Source organism: Haemorhous mexicanus, chromosome 14, assembly GCF_027477595.1.
Source record: "Haemorhous mexicanus isolate bHaeMex1 chromosome 14, bHaeMex1.pri, whole genome shotgun sequence".
NCBI classification, from domain to species: domain Eukaryota; kingdom Metazoa; phylum Chordata; class Aves; order Passeriformes; family Fringillidae; genus Haemorhous; species Haemorhous mexicanus.
In genome coordinates, this window is record NC_082354.1 from 10,722,106 (window position 1) to 10,746,400 (window position 24,295).

At 38.8% G+C, this 24,295-nt stretch overlaps 1 protein-coding gene across 2 annotated transcripts in view; it reads left to right on the top strand.

Annotated features, from left to right (window-relative positions):
* Nucleotides 1-4,705: 4,705 nt before the first annotated feature.
* TENM1 (teneurin transmembrane protein 1) overlaps nucleotides 4,706-24,295 on the top strand; it is a 232,666-nt gene continuing 213,076 nt past the window's right edge. For both annotated transcript variants that reach the window (XM_059858916.1, XM_059858917.1), the window contains exon 1: nucleotides 4,706-4,982. In XM_059858916.1, the coding sequence (XP_059714899.1) occupies nucleotides 4,766-4,982 (217 nt within the window). In that variant the 5' untranslated portion in view covers nucleotides 4,706-4,765. The remainder of the gene's footprint in view (nucleotides 4,983-24,295) is intronic.

Here is a 24,295-nt window from a genome sequence, read left to right on the forward strand (position 1 = left end):
CAACAAAGGTTACACTTTTTCATGTTTTTGATCTTATGCACTTCTGGCGGACTCTGTTCAGCTACATGATACTCATTAGCAGCCATAACCTGACCTCTCTAAATAATTCTGGACTTACTGGAAACCAACTGGGTATGCCGCTGGTGATTTGATGGGGCTGATGGTGGGTAATCACTACAGAAATTTGTTCATTAAATGGGCACCCTATCAGAGCAGCCTATTAAGAATTTATAGAAAGCACTATTACAGTAACGTGATCTCTGGGGCGCCGCTGTACTGGAGCGCAGAGCCTCTGTGCAGTGCAAATGCCCAGGGTGAGTTTGGTGCTCAAGTACCCACTGATGGGCTCTGCCAACAGCCTCAGCCCGCCTTTCTCATAAGCACTTACCCTGACCTTACTGAGCTCTGGAGCAGGAAGGCTGATCTGAGCAGAACAGGGAAGTAGGGGGCTGAGGGGAGAGGGTCTTGATATAAGTGAAAGGGGAAAATAGTTTCTAGTGACATGTACAAGGTGCACTTAGAGGGTTGCACAAATCATACTTAAAAATCCTAATTATGTCTGTGTTAGTTCCATTACTTCATGAGTGGTATTTTCCTATCAAATAGAACTTTTTGCAAAGGTATTTCACTGTCAATTTAAGTTATTAGTTGTTCATTCTTCTACAAAACTGACTGTAAGATGCATATGATATCTATTTTAAAATAGAATTACCTGTATTCAATGCCTAAATACATATTTTATATGTATATGTATATAATGAACATGTAATATTTTTGTTGTGTTTTTATTATGTATTTTGTGAAACCTTTCAATAACAGAACGATGACGGAAGGGGCAAACAAGGGCTACTTGTGAGGAGGAGAGCATTAGACACTTAAAGAAAGGTCACTTACAGGATCTGTAAGCTTTTATGAGACTTCATCATTTTGCTGACAAGGTCAACTTGATATTGATTGGCTGGGTGTTCTGTTTAGTTACTTGAGGGCCAGTTATTTGAAGCAGCCTGTGTTAACATCCAGGCAATATTCTTCATACTCCTGCCCTATTTCAACACTTTGAGTTGCTTACTGTATTGTATTTTTCCAAACACAATACAAAATAAAGTTGAAGTATTTGGTTGTCAGTGTTTAAATTCAGGTTAATGTACCATACCATCATTTGTTAAATTTAACTGAATCTCTTAGAAAAGCTTGAATATTTGATCTGTTTTAAATATGTGTTTCTGATGCATAAAAACATTTTTTGATGAAAAATGTTCTGAAGTGTTTTTCCAGTTCTTCAAAGTTATTTATCACCTGCTCTCATGTCAGGCCCAGGTGTCTGTGGGCTTATGAGACACTAATGCCCTAAGCAAAAATAAAGGAAGCCCAAGCTTGGTTCCTGTGTGAAAAGTAAGCCAAAGTTTCCAGTGCCATTCCACCCTCTGGTGCTTTATCTTTAGTCCTTGTGTGAGCCCTTAGTGCTGCTGGGTTTCCAGTGGCTGTGGTACAGTGAGGTTGGCACGGGGCAGGTGAGCTGGAGGGTTTCTTCCTTCAGGTGGTGAATGAGTAGGTGAGTTGGGATGTGTCTGCATTACATCTGTGTGCATACCCTCGCACCACAAAGGGTATAAAACTTCATTCTGGGTCTTTCTGGGCTGTGCAGACCTCACTGAAGATGATGGGGATTCCAGCCTGGTGCTGCTGTGGCTCGGGGGTCAGAGCTGCAGTGGGGGAAGCTGAGCAGTGGCCAACACGTGTGCCAGGGCCTTGCCCCCTGCTGCTGCAAATGTGGGCACATGCAGCAGTGGCAGCAGTAGCACCCCTGAGCAGGGGCAGTGGGCTGTTAGGGTATTCAGAAGCAGATCATATTTTTTAATCATCTTTGTCCTTATGTAACAAGGCATAAGGAAATTATACCTTTTAAGGACATATTTCATTAGTTTACAATTGAGAAAATGCACATCCTTTACATAAGAAGGCAGCACAGTGAAAGTACCACAGTGAAAGAGAATACATGGAATATGTAATTAATATTAATTGCTTACATTATATTATTTCATCTGTCTGCTGCCTTGGTTAGCATCATAAAAGATATTCCTGCTGTAAACAGTCTTCACAAACTAAAGTCTTTGGTTATTAAACCTTGTTTTAAAAAAATACAAATAAATGTTCCTTAAGTAGTTGTTTACTGCAACTGATGTTTTACAGGTCTCTGTGCATCCTAATAATTTTTTTATTACTTGTTCAAAACAAAATTACTTGAAACTTTCTACAAAATAGATGCACAGCATCTTTTAGGGGGATCTACTGTGGTTTGGTTTTGTGGGGTTTGTTTTTTTTTTTTTCCTGTTTGTTTGAGTAATGAGCCAAATTTGTCAGATCGATGGTTTTGCACTTTTGAAAGCAGGATGCAGTGCTTGTGTCCGAGGCTGCTTACACTTGTTGCCTTCCTGGCAAAATTTATTTCTTCTCTACTGCATCTTCTTAATAGAGGCCCTTAATTTCTCCTTGTTTTCCTCTGGCTTCTGTAGCTTTGTCTCCATTTATTCTGTCAGACAGGATATATTGGAAGGCTTTTTCCTGTCAGTAACCATTTCTACAGAGTCCTCAGTTCATCTTTTAAGCCAACTCTGCTTGCAAGTCAGGGCCCCTTTGCGTTCTTCTGTCGCTATTAAAGCAACTCACAGAACAAGCACTGAACTTTGGCAATAATAGGCAATCTTGGGAAATAACAGTAAATTATTTAAGCAAATGGCTTTGGAGAAGCAAGTATTACTTGGTAGGCACTTGTACAGAGGCATCTTATCACCAGCTGGATACAGTACAGTCAACCCACTGCACAAATCCCTGTTCAGGGCTGCAGCTCCATGACGTGCTCTCAGCTGGCCTTGCTGTCTGGCAGCTCCTTGGTTCATAGCTTTAATTCTGTCTCTCTCTTGAAGAGTTTTTTATTGACTTAGGTGCTTTCAAGCCCACTTTGAGTAGGAGATAGAAGTTGCTTTTTGTTTAGTTTTTTTTTTGATACTAGAGCTCGTTATCCAGGTGCCATTATTTTCTGAAGGGCTGTTCCATGTCAGGTTCAAGGGCTGGACATGACTCCCTGAGGTTCAGCGTTTCAAGAAAAGACATGCCTTCAACCTCTTTCCCCAGATAACCTCCTGAAACCTGGAGAAAGCAAAGAAAGCAAGGCATGCACTCCACAGTGTTACTTCTCCTGTAATGGTCTGTCTCGTTTCTTCCCTCCAAGGGTTCTGAGGGTCTGGATTTTATTTGTCTGTTACAATGTTAGAAGCATTATTCCCTCTTCACATCATGTGTAATGTTTTCCACTCCTGCTCAGGAAATTGATCCTTTCAAAAGTATTGGAAGGCCACAGAAGCAGGAGATGGAGTTCTGGAGCACTGTGCAGTACCCCCAGGTGTGTCTCAAACATCCAGACCGTTTCAGAAGTTGGCCATCTCTTTAGCTCTCTCAGAAGTGCTTTCTGTGGGGTTTTTACCTTTTGTGTGTTTTCACTTTTTCTGCTTTGCTTTTGGAGATTCTGTTTTTACGCCTGCAGCTGGCAGTATGTGGGGTTAAAGTCCTTGTGGCAGATGGGAAATGGGTCGGTATCAAACTGAGTATTAAACTTATTTCCATCTACGTCTGACCTTAAAATCATGAAGAAGCTGTGATAAATTGCTTTCTAATTAAGCAAAATCTCTTGGAATTTCCACGGGGGTCTTTTTGTCTTCTAGAAATAATGCTTAAAGGCACCTTTTTTGTTACATTTGTTCTTCTAGGTTATTAATATCTGCTAATCTGAAAAGAAAACAGCAAAAACAACCAAACTGATCAGAGCTAGGGTTTGTGAGCCATGCTGCTGTAAAAGCTGTGCCATAATCCCTGTTATTTCATCGCAGAGTTTGTCTTAAATTTAGTGATGGAAACAGCTTAGTGACGGCAAGGGTACAGGACAAGTGCCCCAGATGCACTTGGAGCTGCAGTGCACATGTTTTTAAGGATTTTGGATTTGAGCATCACAATACAGAAACAAAACTCAAGATGCAGTTTGGAAACTTCCATTGAGGGTTTGTAGCCCCTGTGTGGGCAGAAATTCAGATGGGAGATGGAGGGGAAGGAAAGGGGTTGTAGTACAGGGTAGAAGCTTCTTCCTGTTGAAATGTACTTAAAATCTAAAAAAAAAAAAGGTGTTTCCTGAAGCATTGCATGCTCTTCTGGAGTAACAATGTGGTATACTTTCATTTTAAAAAATGTGGTGGTTTTCTAACATCTGAAGTCTCTTATTCTTGATTAGATATAAGTATGGGAGAATACTTAAAAAGAGTGAACTTTCTGCTTCCTAGATTTCACATTTTAAAAGACATAAAATATTATTTTCACTTAATATGAATATGCATCCCTTTAGAGAAATAGTAACTGTTCCATCTCTGAAATCAAATATAGGTTGTTGTAATATATCTTATATATAAGATACAGTTATTGCTTGGTCTTACAGGACAGTGCTTAAGATTTGGTTTTGATTTCTTCCTTCAAGCAGCTGTTATTTTAATTCTATTTTTAAAAGCCCAAACAGTAAAATATGAAATGTTCACTTTCTTTCCTGTATTATAGTGATATTAATGAAATTTAATTGGTTTATAGGAACAAAAAAATGGACCTTTTTGACCTAAAAGTATATAGTATGTCTGAAATGAATTATTGTTGTTGTTTTTTTCTAGGACTGTTTCCTTAAGGCATTCCAGTTGCTTGTTTTCATGACTTTGAGCCTGTTTAATCAGAGATGGAGCAGATGGACTGCAAACCCTACCAGCCACTGTCAAAAGTTAAACATGAGGTGGATCTAACCTACACAAGTTCTTCAGATGAAAGCGAAGATGGTGGAAAGCAAAGGCAATCTTATGACTCCAGAGAAACTCTGAATGAATATAGCCAAGAGCTAAGACTTAACTATAACAGTCATAGCAGAAAAAGAAAAGCCATTGACCAGTCCACACAAGGTAAATAATTTATTTTATTTGCTAGTTATGATTATTACTTCCTGATTATGCACTCTGAAACACTATCAGGAGTTGAGCAAACATTTTGCTCTCAAAGGTTCATAGTATCAACCCAGGTTGTACCTAGTTGTAATCATACTGTAATATCAGAAATTTAGGTTTTTATTTTTTTTTTAATTGAAGACAGGGTGTTTTCTTAGCAGAATGGACTGACTGGTATTCTAGAAACCATCACATGCTAGCTACAGACAAATATTTTCTTGAGTAGGAGCTACTCTTCTTAGTAATGTTGAGTGATTAATTATTTACTGCCTTTGCCTATGTTGGGTGCATTTTGCTATAAAATCAACATTGAGGCTGCAGGCTATCTCTGCATGTGCTTATAAAGCCTGTGAATTAATTCAGATACAACAATTCTCTTAACATTTCTAATCATATAAATAATCAAGTAATTTAAAAACTGAAGTTAATTAGTGTATTGTAAGAAAAAAACCCAAGAGTTAAGTTTTGGTTTTAGCCTTTTGCATAGTTTAGGACAAATATTTGAACAATGATAATAGTTGAACTGAAGTTAGGAAAAGCTTCTCTTTGATTAGAGACAGAAGCTAAAGACTAAGACTAAAGAAATGGAAGGAATGAGCAGAATTTACTGCAGCGTTTCCTGACAGACTCTGTAAACCCACGTGCTGCTTTTTGTACACAATGAGCACAGAAGGGGCTTGGCTGCTGCTTTCAGCTCTGTCCCCAGTCCAGGCAGGATGGTGGGACAGGGAGAATATTTTTAGGAATCAGTGTGTCAGAAGCAATGAGAATCCTGTCCCCTTCAAGGTAACAGCAGCAGGGTCCTGGGGCCAGTCACTCCCTGCTCTTCAAGGAAGTGATTAAATTACATTAAAGTGTGGCCAGTACTTCTCAGCTAAAACTTAAGTTATTTATTTAAGAACAAACAAACCCAAAATCGTCAAACAAGCCACATCACACACACACCCTGCCCCCAAAGCCCTTGCTGCTCACTCAGAAAAGCCTTCTTCAATTTTCTGAAGATAAAAGTAATTATATTTTTCTACAAGAAAATGAAAAATAGGCTTTTTGAAGATGGAAAATTCGTCTTCTCTGTGATGTGTAAATTAATGTGAAATTTGGAACAGCTGTGCTACAAAGCTATTGCAGCATTTTTGTTTTTTACTGCAAATATTTTACTTCAAGTTACACCTATAATACTGGTGTTGTCTGAAAGTACCTGTAATTCATGGGAGTAATAATACTTGGCTGCCTCCATCTGTGTGTATATATTCCCTCCAAAGAATTACAAAACTGCTATTTTTGGGAAGAAAAAGTCATAAACATAGATTTCAACAGAGGATTGTTTAGAAAACAGATGTGTTTGTTGGTTGTGACCTTATTTTGAACATGCTATGAGAGTTTAATTAACTGAGATATGGCTGTATTGTTGTACCTCTGGGTGGTGTAAACATTCTTGTAGATCTCCTTAGAGCAGCTCCCTTGTTGCTTGTCCCTGTGGCTGTGGGAGCAAAACCTCAGCATGGACCTGGGTGTGCAGTGCTGTGCTGCTATTGATATTCCTGTCAGCTGCAGCATCCCTGGCTGGGGCACGTCTGAAAGGCTGGCAGTCACTACCCTAGGCATCAGAAACCAGCCTCTGTGTCATGCTGAACTTATTCTTCCAGAACATTGCCTCTGAAAGCAATCACATTAATAATTTTGGAGAAATAGCCAAATTAGTGTGCATTTCTGTAAGAAGTTGTCAGGCATGAACTTAGCTCAGTTATTCAGGACTGAGCTGTAAGGAAGCAGTTATGTGCATGTGCAGACCAGGAAGTATTTTGCACTCATGTGGTATGATTATTTTATTGAAGCTACATGCCCCAAGATTTTTCCATTCAAATTGATTTTTATGAGATACTATGTGAATTTTCAGATCTTCTCTTTTTCAAACATTGGTATTTTTCTTTTTGGACTAAAGACAGCCTTTTACTGCTTCAGACTGCAGGATGAGGTTTGATGTCCACATTTCTAGAAAAATTACTTAAGCTTCTAAGGGTACTTTGCCAGTATGCAGTGCAGCTCTTGAATATTTCCTTACCTGTTCCCTGAATTGTGTAGGTCAGTATATTGTTATTTAACACTGTGTTTTTCACTTCAAAACTTTTTAAAAATCATATTCATGTGCACTGATTTGTAAAGATGGAATTGAACCTGTACAAGAAATCACAGTTTTCTCTTGTCTTATGTCATGAATTCAGTTTGGAATGTTTAATATTGTAATTGCACTGCTGAGTATATCCATTTGGCTTCTCAGGAATTCATCCTGACATCTTTCTAGTCATTTAAATCATGCTTTTTCTCTGCAGCAAATTTAACCTGAATATTTGGCCTGGCAAGTAGCTCAGATTTAAAATATAAAACTGGTGGTGCTTAAAATTCAAAGAGCAAAAGTTTGTAAAGCTGAGTGTAAAATTTCAGACTTCAGGCAGGTAGGATTGCAGTTAAAGTGCAATCAGTATTTCCAAAATAAAGTATTTCCAAAAAGATCCCAGGTTTCACAGTGTGGAACCTGGAAGTTCCTGGTGGTTCTTGGTAGTTATTCAGTCAACACCAGAAAGAAGGTTCAGGTTTGAACTATAAATCTGGATGAATCCATAAAACTGTAAATGGTTTTTCTTTTCTTAGAATCCTTTCTTTTCTAAAATACCTCATCAGAATTTTTAACAAGATGTTTCTAGAATGTATAAAAAGAAATTAAAAACCCAAAACCCCCTCAGCACCTCCTTTTCAAAGGGGACTGTTCTGCAAGGAGTGCTGTACCATGCCAATGCTGGAGACTTGCATAAAATAATTCTCCCTATAAAGGCTGCTGGGGCATCAAAGGTTGTATCCCCAATTAGTGCTGTAATGCTCTTCTTTAGTGGCATAATATTCTTCTCTAGCTGCAGCTGAAATAGTTCCCTGAGTGTGATGAATTAACAGAGTGCACAGTGAGGATAATACCCATGAACTTCATCCTGGAAGGGTGTGAGAAGAGATGAGAAACAGACACACAGTAACAGCCCTGCTTGGGGTGATAATGATGTCTCTGAGATGGCATTCCAAGGAGCTCTAATGATGCAATGTGGGAAGGAATTGTGTCAGAATAAAATAATTAGTGCAGAGAAACTTTTAACAGGAACGAGTGTAGGGGTGTGAGTACTGATCTAGTTAGTTTTGTGAGAAGAATCAGCACTTCAGATGTTTACGAAAATTCAAATTGGTATTAGCTACTTAAGCAAGATAATTTATATGAATTAAACTGGGCAGTCATCTGAATTTAGTAAATAGCTTCTGAGTAAAATGTGATTTGTTGCACAAAATACTGCTGTATCTCAGCTATTTCTGTGAAGATTTTTATAAAGAGTTTTTCTATTTTATTATTTATGTCAATACTGAGGAATTATTTCTCTGAAAAGTTTCAGTAGAAATCTGAGATTATGTAAAATCACAGGTATTATGTTTGCATATATGGACATGACATGAACTTAATGCAATCATTTCAGGAGTTCATCCTGCAGAATTGAACAGCACTTTTAGTGTTTTGCAAAACATTTTTTGTGTCAGTTTGAAAGGCCATATTGTGTGATCATATCAATAGCAAACATTGAAATTAGTATCCAAATATAAAATACTTAACTGTGTCAGTATTTTTTACTCCTTACTGTTCCTGAAATTGTATCTCAAATGTTACACATTAGAGATATTAATTAGTTGATTTTGCAGGTCTTGTAGAATACAAAATAAAAGAAACCCCAAATAAGTACAGAATTGATCTATTGATCAAGCAGTTTTTTTACATGCTGTTCTTCAGTTTTAGTACTGGTGCCCTTTATATAGAGTCCAGTGCCAGCTGAATTCTGTGTCTGCTGTTACTTGCATCAGAAACTTGCAGTTATCTGACAATTTGAGATTTACCAAATAACACCACACGCACAAAAAACTGTTTAAAGCCCAACTAAATTTTTCTGGCCTAACAACTCAATGTGAGCAGATGGAAAAATCTCCTGGCAGAGCATCACTGACTCCTGAAGAGTCAGGGCTAAACACGTGTGTCTATCTAAAAATGCATTCTCTTAGTAACTGGAAGATTCCGAATCCTGCTTGTCTGAAGATATGTAAACCTGCAATATCTCATCCTGGCAAGATCATCTTACAAAGTAAATTCCTGGCAGACCCAATATCATATAGTTTGGAGATACTGGCAAACAGAGTAAATTTATTCTTGGTAAAATGGTAAATATACTGTTTTGTCCTCGAAGATGATGGAGTAGAATTGGCAGAAATTGTCAGAAATGTTGCTCTTCTAGGAAAATCATTGATGGACCTGGCTGTGAGGAAAGAAAGTTCTTATAGATGCACCAAACGTAGATTGCATCTCGAGCTTATTTGTGACATGTTTACATAATTAGAACTGTTTTCTCCCACAGCTTTCTCTGTTTCCACCAAAGCAAATATGAAAGGAGCTGTACTCTACAAATGCTGGCAGTACAGAAAAGCTTTCTGGCTTTTAGGTTAATTATAGATTTGTAAGAAAGCACTAGTTTAGAGGAATGAATTCCTGATAGGATAATCATCTGGGATCGAGTCATTGGCATGATAAACTTTATTGATTGTTAACAATATGAGCATATGGCAGTAAATTTCTGGTTAGACAAATGTTCATTTCCTGGCAAGATAAGTGTATTGAACTGCATTATGGGCAAGGCAAAATGGAGTTATTCCTCACAGGAGAATCCAACAGCAAATAATTTCTGGTAAATCTGTGTGAGAAAATCAGCATTGCTAGCATTGTAGGAAATGACAGAGTGCCTCACAAAGAACTGGCCTATTCTGCTTTTAGCCCATTAAAATGTAAAGGGAACGTTTTTGTGGACAAAAGCTCCAGATTGGTGACATGATTAATGTTTTCTGAAAAGCACATATAAAATTATCTTCAGGACCAATAGCTAAACAGATCCAGCTAAATGTTCAAAGTCTTCATCAAATGAACTCCACTGACTTCACAGGGAGTCCTGGGTCACGGTGTGAGAGAGCTCTGCAGCCTAAGGCCGCTTCTGTCTCATCCTCTCTTTTTTAGCTTTCTGCTGTTGCCATCCAATTCCTCTTTCTGCCCTCTGATACATCCCAGCAACAGTGAGGATACAGAGGCAACAGAAATGTTTCAGTGCTGAAAAGCACTTTTGTTCCCTAGGAGGGAAAAACTACTTCTGAAGTGCAAGAATAGGAAGTCTGTTTTGCTGTGCATTAAAGTTCAGCAATTTTCAGCTTACTAGGAAGGAAGATTTAAACACATGTAACTCTTAACATCATATGACCAGTCAAAGCCAGTTTACTGGTCGTCCTAGACATAAATAAAAGGCATGCTGACAAACACTGCTAGGAACTTGTCCTGTCAGGAAAATGTCATGGTGGTGTTTTGTCAACTGTGAAGCAGCAAAAGCTTTTTATGTAATAACCATATTCTACTCTGATCCCAGAATTATGTTAATCCATTCAGGACAGCAGATCTGCTTTGTGTCTCTCCCAGGCCATGGAGAGTTGAATCTGGGCTATATGTAGTATGTGCTTTTAGTTTCAATTCTCTTATTTTTAAATGGTGTCTAAAGGTAAAAAAGCCTTTGTTAGATTCTCCCCTTAATCTGTTATGGATAACACTAGAATAACAAACTGACAAACCACAAGTCTATGGTCTTGGGAGCTCTCCCAGAGGAAACCAATGCCAGCAGAGTGATTTTTCATTGTTTTGATAGAGATTTGGAGCACCTCTCTGGGTAAATTTAGGAGGCTGTGCTCATGAACTTCCACAAAGAGCAGTAAGTGAAGGGGGCATCCCAAATCTCTTGCTGTTAAGAGCCCCAGTGGTAACCTGGTGGCCACTGGAACAGGGTGTTACAGTTCACTCCCACTCTACCTGCCAGTTACATATTTGGGAGCTGTTTAGTACTCACGTGATGAAGACTATCAAAATAAAATATATTTCATTGGCTGTTTACTGAAATGTAAACAGCACATGGTGAAATGCATATTTTTATGTTGGTAGCTGAAAGGGAGATCATTAGTTTTGAGAAGGACAGGAAAAAGAATGTAAAAAAAAAAATGCTCTTAAGAGAACTACTGCTATGCAGCCTTTTAGAAGTATGATAGTTTGGAAGTCTTCATCTAGGTGTAGTTACTTCTCTTGTTCCCTGTGTTTTCTTTGTGATATTCATTGGTTAATGAAGGAAGGAATTTTTTTAACCTTTAAGCTGCATCATTTATTCAGAACTGTGCCTTGAGCTGCTGTGGAAGGTGTTTGTAGGACAATGGGATGAAGCATTCCTGGGTACTATAAGAGGATGTTATGAACAGGCTGGTTACAAATGAAACCAATTTTTTTTGCAAGCACTTTCCTTGAAATTCTGATTTAGTGAAGAAAATTTTCTAAAAAATAGAAGACTTCTGGTAAAATGCTATTACTAGACAGGGTTAGTATAAAAACAGTTGAGATATTTTGTATTACTAGGATCTTGTTTTTCTTTTTTTTTTACAAATGCCAGATGCTTAGACTTTTAATGTTGGGTGTTTTTTTAGCTAATTTTAGAAAATCTGAGAACTGAAGCATGTTCTGTACCTGTGTGCTTTGGAGCAGCCTTGAAGCATAATGAAGTGATTTCTGTGTGAGGGCACACAGTTTATCCCTTGTACTGTTTCCTGAGAGGGACTCAGCTCAGTAGAGGGTGATTTAAAGGTCCTTCAGATTTCTGGGCTGTGGACTAGCGGAAGGAAGCGACAGCTAATAAGCTCCATCTCCTGTTGCTGCATGTTAGACCATCTGCTCTGAGTGTTTATGAGCTTCATGTTGTCCAAAAAAAAATTACATACAAGGCAAAGTAAAAGACTCCACACTCCTAAAGCTTTAATGCATTGTCTCCTCCTGTATTCATTCCCTTGCACAAATAGGGGTTCCTGGTGTGCTGTGTTGCTGTCTCCCAGAGAAAAACAGTGCCATGAGCAGTTCCCTGTGGCTTCCTGGACTGCAGCCTTCTGCTCTGTGGGGAGTATCTGCAAACTCTAAGGAAAGGAAAAGCAGCACTTAGGTTTAGACCCCCTCCAGATATTCTGTCTTGATTTGCCAAGTAATTGGAAATTTCTCTCCCAGAAAAAACTGGGGTGAGAAAACTCTGTGTTTGTACCTTCATTTGAAATCTCACAGGGGGAATACTTTTCCTTCCCTTCATCAAATCAAAATACATGAGTGAACAGAATGTGCAGACACTTTTCCCCACGAGGCTGAAGTGGGTGCTCCCTTCCTAGATCACAAAGGTGTTACAAAAGCTTGTAACCTTCTGTCACCATTCCTGTAACACTGCTTCCGATCCTGTCTCAGCTGCCATCATCTCAGTGAAAAAAATGCCTCATATGATCAAAACTAGTTCATTCTCTTAAGTAATTCTTCTGATTTAAAAAGTGAATATCCCAGAGAGGGGGGAAAAGTGAGGGAAAAAAACCTACAGAGAGAGGAAATAAACTAGTGAAGGATAACTGTGCATTTCCAATCCTCTGCTAACAAATCTCGTCTGTAGAATAAAAAAAAGGCATTCTCCAAATGTTACACAAGTTTAACAATCCATTTGTCAGTGCACAGTTACAAACTATCTGAATTTCCATTCTCTTCTGTGAATCACCAGTTTTTCATGGTGTCAAATGCCAGAAATCATAAAAGTAAAAAATCAGAAGGGTAGAGTAATGCAGCCAGTGTAACAGGAACCAAGGTATTTGTGGAGGACTCATCCATGGAAGTGTTTGAGGCCACCTGATGTGGTGAGTGCCATCCCAGCCTGTGGCAGGGGGTTGGAGCTACATGACATTCAAGGTGCCTTCCAGCCCAAACCATTCTCTGCTTCTATGAGATATGGCAAACTTTACAGTGACCTGTGCCAAATACTGATGGAATATCTACAGGAGAAGCTTAAACTTTTGAGTTAATGTTTTGGAATTCTGTTTGTCAAAACCTGGAAGTTTATGTTAAATGTTCTTGTTACATTAATAGAGCCTCTTCCTATAACATTTAAGTGTGTCCAAGAAGATGTCAAGAGTTAAATCAAAAGAGGGACAAGCATCAAGGCAGGGGGAGGAAGTGGGTGTCAGAGCAGGGGACCCAGCACACGGCTCTGCCCCTGCCCACAGTCTGGTTTAATGTTCATTCTCTTGCTGTGTCTTTCATGTCACTCTCTTCGAAACAAAGAAGAGCTGTCATTTTCTGGAACTAGAAATCTGCTTTGCTTATCTTCATTTGTAGAGCAGATGCTGAAACAAAATAACATTTCTTCCCAGGATTTCTCATTTATGTATCTGTCAGAAGGTTTTGTATGTCTCAAAGTAAAGAACTGTCAAGAAGTAGCTCAGTGAGTGGATGACATTGCTGCATATCTAGATAAACGGTAGAGTGGGTGTACCCTAACCAATACAGTGCTTGAATTAGTTTTTCTTTTGAGAAAAGAGGCTCAAATTCTTCTGAACTTAGGTCTTTATGTGAAATAAACTCTGAATGTGATTTAAAATCTAAGATTCCCTTTTCAAAGTTTCAGTTTTATTGGATGCTCTTTAAAATCCTGCTGTCACTCTGTAGGAAGGGTTCTGCAAATGGATGAAGTATCTTTAGCTCAGATGGCTGAAACAACGTGGAAGGAATAATGTAATGTTTAACACCAGCAGAACAATTCTTTCACTGCCCCCTACCCCCCAAGCACCAGTTACATAAGAAAACATGTGAGTACTGAGTAACATTGATATAGTCACTTCCAGCTCTAACCCCAGGAAAAACATAGGAAAGTCATATACCAAAATATAAACAGTTGCTGTGAAAGTCACCAAGAGATTATTAATGGAAGCCAGCAAATTCAAGTTAAAATATTAGCACTGTGACTAATCAGATGGAAATTATAAGTTTTGTAAAAAACCTATGCTTTATTCAGTATTAATGTCCTGGAATTGATGACCTTTACAAAAGTTTCATGTGTAAGAAAGAACATTGGCAACTGGACTGTCAAAATATTGTACTCAGAACCTGGCTATTATAGAAATTCTTATCTTTCTCTCTCAAAACTGAAGACAGTAGTATCTGACAAGCTGGATTCTGTGTTGCCACTGTCTTTATCAATGTGTGAGGTGCTTTGCTCCACAATTGGTTTGTGAAGTGGCAAGGAAAGCCCAGTCCTGTGAGCCAGGAGTGTTCCTTTTGCTTTACAGACCAGGGAGGGCTGTAGAGGAAGCTGTTATTAGCTCAAGATGAGCATCAGGTTGTGCTGCCCATGGCCTGTGGAAGTGAGACGAGTCTGTCTTTGAGACTGAAGTGCCAAAAACACCCTTCCTGCACACCTGGGAAGGGAGAGGAATCTGGACCTTCTGCTCTTGGCACTTTTTGAACACTGAAGTGCAGTGTGAACTGTGTCCATGTTTCCTTACAAAGGAACTAAGTAATAAAATTAATTATTATATTCAGGTAGAGACTGGAATTGTTTTTATAATTTTTCCCCAATGTCTTCCTTCCGTTATTTCTCTTGGTGTTTTCATATTTGTTGCTACTAGTATTTGTTAGTACTACTGTTATTACTAGGCATTTTTGTAGTATTGACAATGCTGTTGACAAGTTCTACTTGCATTACTTTAAGAAGCAAGCTCGTACCTCACACTGCTTAGTCCAGAAAAACAGCCAGAAAATGTCTTGGAAGATTTTTTGTATACATGGAGATGCAGAACATTAAGGTAAAGGCAGAAATCAGAAGTTTGTGTGCACATACTTGTGAACTTTGGACAAGTTTGGGGTTGTTCTTTGTAATTGGAGTCAATTGCTAATAGTTTAAATAGATAAGTATTAGAAATGTTGACTAATAGTTGCCCCTGGAGGTATTCACCTTTGTTACTTGCAAAATGTATTAGTAATTTCCTCTTGCTGAATGTTCCTTTTCTCATTTTGTACTTGGGAACGGATTATGAAATTCATTTGTCTTTTACACTCTCTGAAAGGAAATACAGATTTCATGAAGAGAAGGGCATGGTATGAAAAAATCCTTGCATTTTAATTGAGAAAGGAAAAAAGGGAAATAGCTGCCTGTTCTTCATGGATAAATCTTCATTTATGTGAGCATATCTTGGATGATCATCAGGTCAGTTACTTAGTGTAAGAATAGCAATGAAAATGCAGTTCCCAGCTGCATCAAGAGCATTCCTCCTCCCCTTGTGCCTGCAACCATATAAAGAATATTTTGGTTGCTTTAAATATATTTTATTTCTACTCCTGTGTATCCACTTAGTGATTTCTAGTGAAATCACTTAGTGATTTCTAGTGAAAAAAGTAAAAAAACAAATAAATTGACTGGAGTATCAGTTTGCATGATGTCCTTGAGCAGAGTGTAGTTTCATGTCAGAACACCCTGAACTCGTGTCTGTGATGAAGGACACAGTGTGCCCTGCACCTGCCCAGTTAGCACAGGCAGGACTTTCAGCTTTTTGCTGTTTCTGCAGGTAAAGCCAAAGCTGAACACAGTAACTTAAACGTCCTTACTCGCAGATGCCTTATGCCAGGGTGCTGTTCTGATATGCTGATGACAGTTTGCATTGCTTCCCCAGCATTTAAACTTAGGTTGAGGAATTTTGCAGATACTTCGGGTTTTTTATTGATTTTAAAAATTAATTTCCTAATAATTTAGTTCCTTAATAAATGAATCCAATAATTTTTATTGGTTTGTGGTTTTAGTCTTAGGAAAAACCATCTGACACACAGTTTTGTATTTTGCCGTGGTCTTTGGATGAAGACTTTGTTTTCTGTAGAATTTTGCTGTGAAGATACAGGAGAAAATTGTATGTCTGTTTATGGATAAAAGTCTGAAAAGTCTATGTGCCTGTTTTTAATACTAATTCTGTATGAAAATAGCTCTTTGCCTTTACTAGACATACTCCTGTAAATCAAAAAATAATATTTCTTCTTTAACAACAAAGGAGTTCATTACAAATTATGTATTGTGCATGTGTCAATACATAACCTTGAGTAGTGTTTTGTCAGAAGTGTGTCATTAGTGGCTTTGGAAAGGAAATATTTGTAGTATTTGTTTGGTTGGTTTGGTTTGCCTATAGATTCTCAAGGGAGTAATTGAGCTGTTGATTCTGGGGATATGATTCTTCCTGGTAACAGTGAGAATTATGCCTATTAGGTGTGAGTTTAAGCTGATACTGTAGCAGCAATTACTTAAAAGTTTGCAGTTAATTGTTGAATTGTTGGCTATTGATCTGTAGAGTGTTGGTGTTCAGGGATGGATGCCAATAGTTTGCTTTTATTGTATGCTTAGGAAACTAGTCTGCTTTCAGACAATTAAAAGGAAAAGCCTTACTTACAGAATCATTTGTGCATCTTTATGCCCTAGCTGCTGGATCAGACTATTGAAGATGTCATTGTTTTTAAAGTTATCCCTTGGCTCCTCCCCACACTTTTCCTTCTTCATTGGTAGCATTTGAGGACTTTTGGCACACGTTATCTTTGGGGTTTTTTTGGGCGTTTGGGTTGCTTGGTTGATTGGGTTTTTTCCCCAGCCTGATAACATCTATTAAATAAAGAAGGCAAACATTAAAAATTAAAGGTGTTCTACTTCAATCCCTCTGTAGTAGCTGTTATGCTTTTGGGGCAGTTGCCAGATGTTCAGCTGGCTGGAGGCTTGTGCTGCTCACAAAGAAGTTGGCAGAGACTGACTGTGCATTTAGAAATAGTTGCCTCTGAAAAATTATATTACTCTAAAAAGGAAGGTGTTCTCTGACAGAGATTTTGGAGTTGTGGAGAAAAGGAAGGGCTGGCATTGGATAGCTCAATGCTATTAACTGCTTGCAGAAATAGCAGTAGTAATGTATTTCTTGGCATAGAGGTGGGCATACATTCAGGAATAAAAAAGCTATTTAGCTAATTTTCAGCTAGTATTTACAAACTCTAACAGGGGGTAGCCCTGCCTGCTGCAGGCTGTGTCTCCAGTTGATGAATTCCTGGCACCCATCTGTGTGTCATCCAGCTGCACTAGACCTCGCTGCAAAGTGAGCTGTGTCAGCTTTGGCCAAATTCTGCTTAACATTATCCCAACTCTCCAGTGAAATATTATTCAGCCTTGAATTCACCCATGTGATGAATATTCATTTCACAGGTAATTATTGTCATCCCTGAACAGCTCCACTCACACAGCCCAAACTCCTCACGCAACCCATCATTGCTGTCTCTGTCTTGCCAGCACAGAGCTTATGATTCCTCATGCTTTAATAATGCTCCATCATCTGTGCTATCAGATCTGGGTCAAATGACCATCATAAGGGTTAGAAAACTCTTCCTTTATGCAGGGCTTTAAGAAAATAGAGGCATCTACCACTTACCTTTGCATGTGCTCCCCCAGGTCCCTCACCTGAGCTACCAGCACAGTGCCACAAACATGGGGCTCGTTTGCTGTGCCTTGGTGCTCCAGTTTAGATACCCAATGTGATCAATTGAGTGTTCAGACATTATATTTCAGGATTTTTAAGTTTTTCTCCAAGATTGTTGTTACTAAAAGAAATCTCAGTCCTTAAATTGGATGTAGTAATGGCTTTATCTCAACTGTCAATTGAGTGGAATAATGTTGCTAACAAGTACCAGTATTTCAGTTTAATTTTATGATCTTTTTGGGAGACTTTTATGTGTAAAATATATTTTAATGGCTAATAAGTTCTACAAAATTATAAAAATACACAAAAATACTGCTTTCTTTCTATGCTCTAAGTATTATTGCTATCCTTATTATTAAAAGAATAAAAGTGCTAAATAGCTGCAATTATAGTGGTGAGAGATCAGTGAGTGTCTGAACTGGTTAGAGTTCAGCAACAGATTGTTTGCAAATGAGGCGTTTACAAACTTGATGTCTTTGACAACATGCAGCACAATTTTACAATGTTTGCATCATTATTTTTTTAAATTAGCCTCAAAACACGTTCAACAAATTTGTCCATTGTCATTTCAGCAAGCTAGTCGAAGCCAGAAGACAACTGTATTAAACAGGAAAATGCTGGCTTGTAACGTTTTCTGGCCAGTGTCTCTTCAGTTGTTCAGTAGGAGAGCATCTGACAGGCTGCTTCTCACTCAGTGTTCAGGTGTCTGTCCCAGCAGCTGCCCACTGATTCCTCATTTTGAATTGAAGAAAAGCAGGGAGATGTGGGAAGGGGACAGCTGAGGGGTCTAAATACTCTTCTGATTGTGTATGTTGTTGCCAAGATAGTTCAAACAAACACTTTTTATTAGCTTGGCAAAAATAGTTATTTGTCCTGTATTCACTGTCTCTTTAGGTACATAGCAGGTCACTGATCATCCAGCTTAGATTTGAGTTACCCTCATGTTCAGACCGCCTGAGTTCAAGCCCATCTTTCCCTCCTCCTCCCTCCACTGGGAGTGGCAGCACTGAAAAATGTCTGCTCCTACTTCAGTGCTCAGTTCATGTGCTCTTTGGAAAAGGACTCAGGCTGCATTCTCAGAGCTCTCTCTAGCTGATCAGAGTCAAGTCAGCGAGGATCTTGCTGTGTTTTTAAAGATCAGTAGTTTTAGCTCCTACAACCAAATGTTTTGGGGCTTTTTTCACTTATAACCACTTCTGGATGTGCTGCTTGCATCCTTTGCCAGTTGTCCTGATCAACTGTGCTGTTTATTTCCCATTTGCTCTGTCACTGCTGTGTCTAATATTGGACACAGCACGAGATGGTGCAGCTCAGGAAATGGTGAAGCAGCTGGTAGGGAAATGAGACAATACTAAGTGGAGAAAATGTGAAAAAAGGCAAAATCCACGGGTGCCTTGTACATTCTATGGGGAGCTGGTTTTTGTGAAGACTCTTCACTCAGCATATTTAAATTTAATAGGGAAAAACAATGAAAAAGGGGTTTTAGGTGTGGTTAGCACATAGAGCTGTATGTTAGAAGAAATCTTTGTAAAAAGGTTCCTTTTATCTTGATCTAAAAAAAAAAATCCTTGCATAGCTGGATATTAGCCTGGGATTTTTTCTGATGTTTTTTCCCCTGTAAAATAGTTAAACTGAAGGGAAAATAGTCTATTCTGCAGACTGTCACTAAGTATTTCTAAAATACAGTGTTTATTACAAAGAGAATATGTTCTGTGTGTTAAAATTGTGAAGTTTATAGTTGCATGTTTTAAGTCTTTTTGGGGCTTATTTCCCCCTCCTTAATATAGTGAGTGCATGTGTGAGCTGGGTTTTTCTAGTAAAGGAACCAGTTGCTGCTGCAGTCCTTCCAGAACAGCCAGCAGTAAAGTTAACTGTGTTTTTACAGAATAAAACCAAAATAATTGAGACACTGAATGCTCCTATAGCATTCCTTTTCTTAGCTCTCCAGTGTGATGGAGAATTGCTCAGGTGAGGGTGGGGCCATCTTCCTCTCAAAACACCTGTCTCCTTGTCATATATTAAAGTGCATGAAGGTTCCCTAAACCAAATTTATATATTGTGGTTTTTCCTGATTATCTGTGCCCTTAATGTTGGAATTGTGCACAGATTATTTTAGCAGTACATACGAATGTCGTTAAACATGGTTTAATACACAATTGCTCTCATTTTTGTTTGAATCTGGTGTTTTCTCTGGAGTCTCTGTTTTCAGTGCTTTCTCCCTTATGTGTCCCTTTTCTGATCATGGCTTAATTACATTTTAAGTGCCTTCTGTGTTACTGTCTCCACTGCCTCAATTAGTTCACCTCCAACTGTGTGAATATTTTAATAACGAGTCACAAAGTATTTCTGGCAATACAGAGTGGGAGCTCTGCTTATCAGCCTAGGGCAAGCTTTCCTTCAGGGCCCGGCAGAGTTTACAGAGGCACTGTAGGTTAATGTGTTAGTGCCATTTGGGTTTGATTTATTTTCTTTGGGTTAGTCTCAGCTGCAGTGCAGGCTCTTAACTTCGACTCTTCCTGAGCATTGTTGAACGAGCACCTTTGCAGAGCCAAGAATTAAGGAGAGCTGACGGGCTCACAGCTGTGGAACCCAAGGTATGTTAGCTATGAAGAGAGTCACCAGTGTGCAGCTTCTGTTCCACAAATAAAATATCCAAAAGGCAGATGCTAAAATGCCTAATGCCTAATTTTTTATGGGCAGTGCACTACTGTAAGCAATTTTTCCTGTGGCTTTCAATCTGTTAAGATACAAATTGTTTCATTTTGTGATTTTCTTTTCCAGGATTTGTCTATCAAAGTTGGTAGCAACTTCGAGCTCTCTTATGTTAGGTAGTCATCCTCCCAACCATCTTTCTATGCGTTATCAATGTATATGTATTTATTTATTTGATGATGGAGGGGATTAATTTTAGTTGTGGATAGTCAGCACTACCTGTGATTTGCATTAGAAAGAGCAGGTGCCTGCCTGCTAATTGTCAACAGCAGAAATCACATTTCAATATCAGTCAGTGCCTTGTCATTCCCAGGTGTCAATTGTATGGCTGTGTCTTTGTGAAAGATTAAAACACCATGTGGTTAAATCTCAGGCTGGAGGTTTCAAAATCAGGGACTAGAATAGCTGCTAAAATGAGTGCTATTAAGGAGTGATTTTGTATTTTAAACAATTACAGCTCTCATTAAGAAAGGGCAGAGAAACTAAAAAGGTCTGGAGCTGTAAAAATTGTAGCCAACTGCTCCTAATAATACTGTAGTCATTTCACCATGTTGTGACTGTTTTCCCAAAGTTTGGATAAGTTTTGATGCCAGATCTTGGCATCTCATACTTGTTCAAACTTCATGACAATATAAAGAGGTCTTTTGATTTGGTCATCTTTGGAATTTCCTAATGCTTAATTCCCTTTGGTGCAGCACTGGAATGATGGTGGCACTTCCCTCTTTGGGAGCTCTACATCTAATCTCGAGATGTAAAATCTTGTAGATACCACACTGTATGCTTGGGAGCTATCATGCTGACAAAAGTGTCTCAGATTCTCATCTTTCCTTGGCAATCATGATGTGCATTTTAGGATAGCGTATGTTTTAAGAAATATTTATTGAACTTAATTAATTAATGATGTGTGATAGTGATGCAAGATTACCTCAAAATTATTTTCTGGGGATACACAGCTGGAATAGTGCCACCACCTTCTGCTGAGTTTCTTTGATGCATTTTGGTGATATAATCCCCAGTATTTTTATGTTTTGCAGTTGCAGATACAGAATGTAATAGTCTTTATAACTTATATAACTGCCTCTAGAAATACAGTGTAGAAGAATGTCTGGAAATATCAGAAAATCTAATGAAGGTCTTGTAAGAAAATTAGTTAAACAGTTGAAAAAAGTTGTTGTGATTGTACATGTTAAAATGCAACATGCTAACCCAATGATTTTCCTTCATTTGTTCAAATATTAAACTGCAGCAGAGCTGACCTTTAAGTCTGAACTGCTGTTAGTGAAATTTCTTTGGTAAACCGAACACTTGAGGAAAGGAGGGAGCAAAAGTGGTCAGAATTATGTGAAGGCAGTTAAATCTCCCATCTCTTGATCAGATGGAACATTTGATGGCAAACCCCTCCAGAGATCTGGGGGGAAGAGAGGCTCTTTGACTGGCAGGCTGTGTCCCCAGTCGGCTGATCAAATGGAACGGACGTGCCAAGTTGTCTTCCACGTGCTCTCACTGATGGCAGATTGACAGCAGGATCTAATTGGATGTGAATGGAAGTGCTGAGGAGCTTCTGCACATGCTTCTGCTTTCTCTTTCTTCTTCCAACATTAATCTGAAGGGTGAATTTCTTTGTCTGAATGTTACTTAGCAGTTCAATTTAAATTAAGGAATACGCTGCTTTCATAGTATATGTTAATTTATTATGTTCATGCCCCTCATATGTAATTTTCTGGGTAATCTGGAAAAAAAGAGGAAAAAGAAGTGCACTGACTTGCACCCCTAATTGAACATAGGTCAGAATCAAACTTTGCTTAGTTGCCCCTGGTTTTATTAGGGGGCATATTGCAGTCTGACTTGAGTTTGTTTTTTTCCAGTGGAAAAAGTGATTACATACTAAAAGGCTGTTAGTAAATTTGTGTTAACAGTGAAAAATAGATTCATGGATTGGATTTTCAAAATCCCAGAACAAAGCTAGATTTCCAGTTTTATTTTTGAGGCATAACCCCGTGTCTCTTGAAAGCCTCACCTAAGAGAGAGTTTTTAAATACTTCATAGTCTGGTAGTGTGGCCAGCAGTCATTGCTCTGTAGGATTCTGATTCTCTTCATAAAGAGCCCTGGGCACACTAATCTAGTTTGGCCCTTCCTTAAGCTGGGGATGTGCTGTTGACTGTTAAAACTGGTTCCAATTTCAGTTATTTACAGAGGAAAAAATTAAAAAGTTATGTGTAGTGTTCTGCGGGTGTTAGACATCCCACCAAGAATTCAATGGATGTAGATTCCACATTTGGGCTTCATTAGACAGTCTCTTTAGCTGGGTGCTTGGGAAGGGTATCAGATGTACTTTCAGGATGGGCAGCATTTGTGGGGTTGATCCTCAAGACCTGAGGAGGTTGGCTGGCAGAAAGTTTGTGTCTGCTTGCTGTGCCAGCACACCGGGAACTCTGGGAACCTGCAGAATGGGATTTGTCAAGCTGGAATTGGGCATGGAGGGTGAGAGCCTCCTGCTGGGCCCATCTCCTTGTGCCCAGGGCAGGGTGTTGCTCCTGTTTTCCTTGTTTCCTTCTTGCTCCTTGTTTCTGGGATGGCAGCACAGTGACAGCAGTTACTGCTCCTTGTGCACAAGTGCTGTTCTCTGGTTCCCATTCTCACTACACAAGCTGCTGCTGGGGGCTGGCACCCCTTCCTTTAAGGGATTTGGCCTCTTTGTGCTTAGACCTCTTGCTGATACCTTCTTGCAAATACTTTTTCCTAATTTTCAGCATTTTTAGCAGTTAGTTGGAATGTGAAGAAATGGTTCTTGGTCAGTGCAGTGTTGCTGAAGCCTTTTGCTCACTTGTGCTGAAATTACTCATTCACTGATCACTCACTGAAACTGGCTCAGGGCATCAAAACCACCTTCCTCTGCTCCAGCCTGGCTCCCTTTGCTGCCTGCCTTCCATTCATGTCACTTCAAAGGAAGATGGCTAGTAGTACCCTTGATACTCTCTTAAGCTACTTTAAAATGATATTAGAGCTTTGTAGTTTCTGGTGAAAGTTAAGGTGAGGAGCTGAGTTACTCTGATGATTCTTTTTGAGCATTGTCTGTGATCTGAGTGCCTCAGGTCTGCTGAATGTCCCAGCAGTAAAGGAGATTTCTGGTAAATGGGTGTTGATAGCAGCTCTCTAAAAGTCTTTCCACCATCACAAAGTTCTGCACATGCCAGATGCTTACTCTGAGACAGACACAATGACCTAAAGCCTGAGTGCTACCCTAGCCCACTGACTGCATAAAATTAACTTCTGGATTTACAGCCCTGGAAGTTTAATCAGAGTTTAGAGTTCTGGATTTTTGCATGTGTAGCCTTCTAAAACTAAGTCAGTGAAATTTATAAAGATACCTGCTTTGCACATCTTTTATCTTAAAAAGATTTTGGTGCTCATTATCTAAAGGTACTGGTTCAACTGCAATTTTTAAAACAAATTTCAGTATTTTGGGAAATAAACTGTGTATTTTAAATGTATTTTATAAACCAGAATCAAAGCTGTTGATAGAAATTATTTTCATATCTTTGTCTCTTTTTTTTTTTTTTTTTTTTTTTTGGAATTTTTTTTGGAAGTGAATAGCTGTCATGCTTAGATGTCATGGACATCTAAGACTGAGGTTTCAATGAAAGGGATTTTGGTTTAAATTTAACTGGTTTTAGGAATTACTACCAGAAAAGCATGGCAGAGTTGAATTCAAGTTTGTAGGGCTAGAGCCACAATCTGAGGGTAATTTCACTTTGAAGAATGTTGGTGCTCTGTTTGCACTCTAATAGTGTTGTCAGCCTTTCCTGCCTGAAGCGCGTACGGAGCTGAAAACAAGAGAGAATCACAGCACAGCTTTGCCTGGTGAGAGCTGTGGATGCCCTGGATGGGAGGGAGCAGTGCAGTACCCCACTGCTTCACACCCCCTGGGTCATCTGGAGGAAAGCTATTTGTTCATATGCAACTTGTTCAAAGGGAAAGTTAGTTAATCTGCTTGAGATAGTTTGATTCATAGTTCTAGTGCCCTTTATGAAAGTTTTAGTTATGGCTAGGTTTAATTTTGAAAATTTAATCACAAGAAAAAAGGATTCATTATCTATTGCTTCCCTCAAACACAAATGTA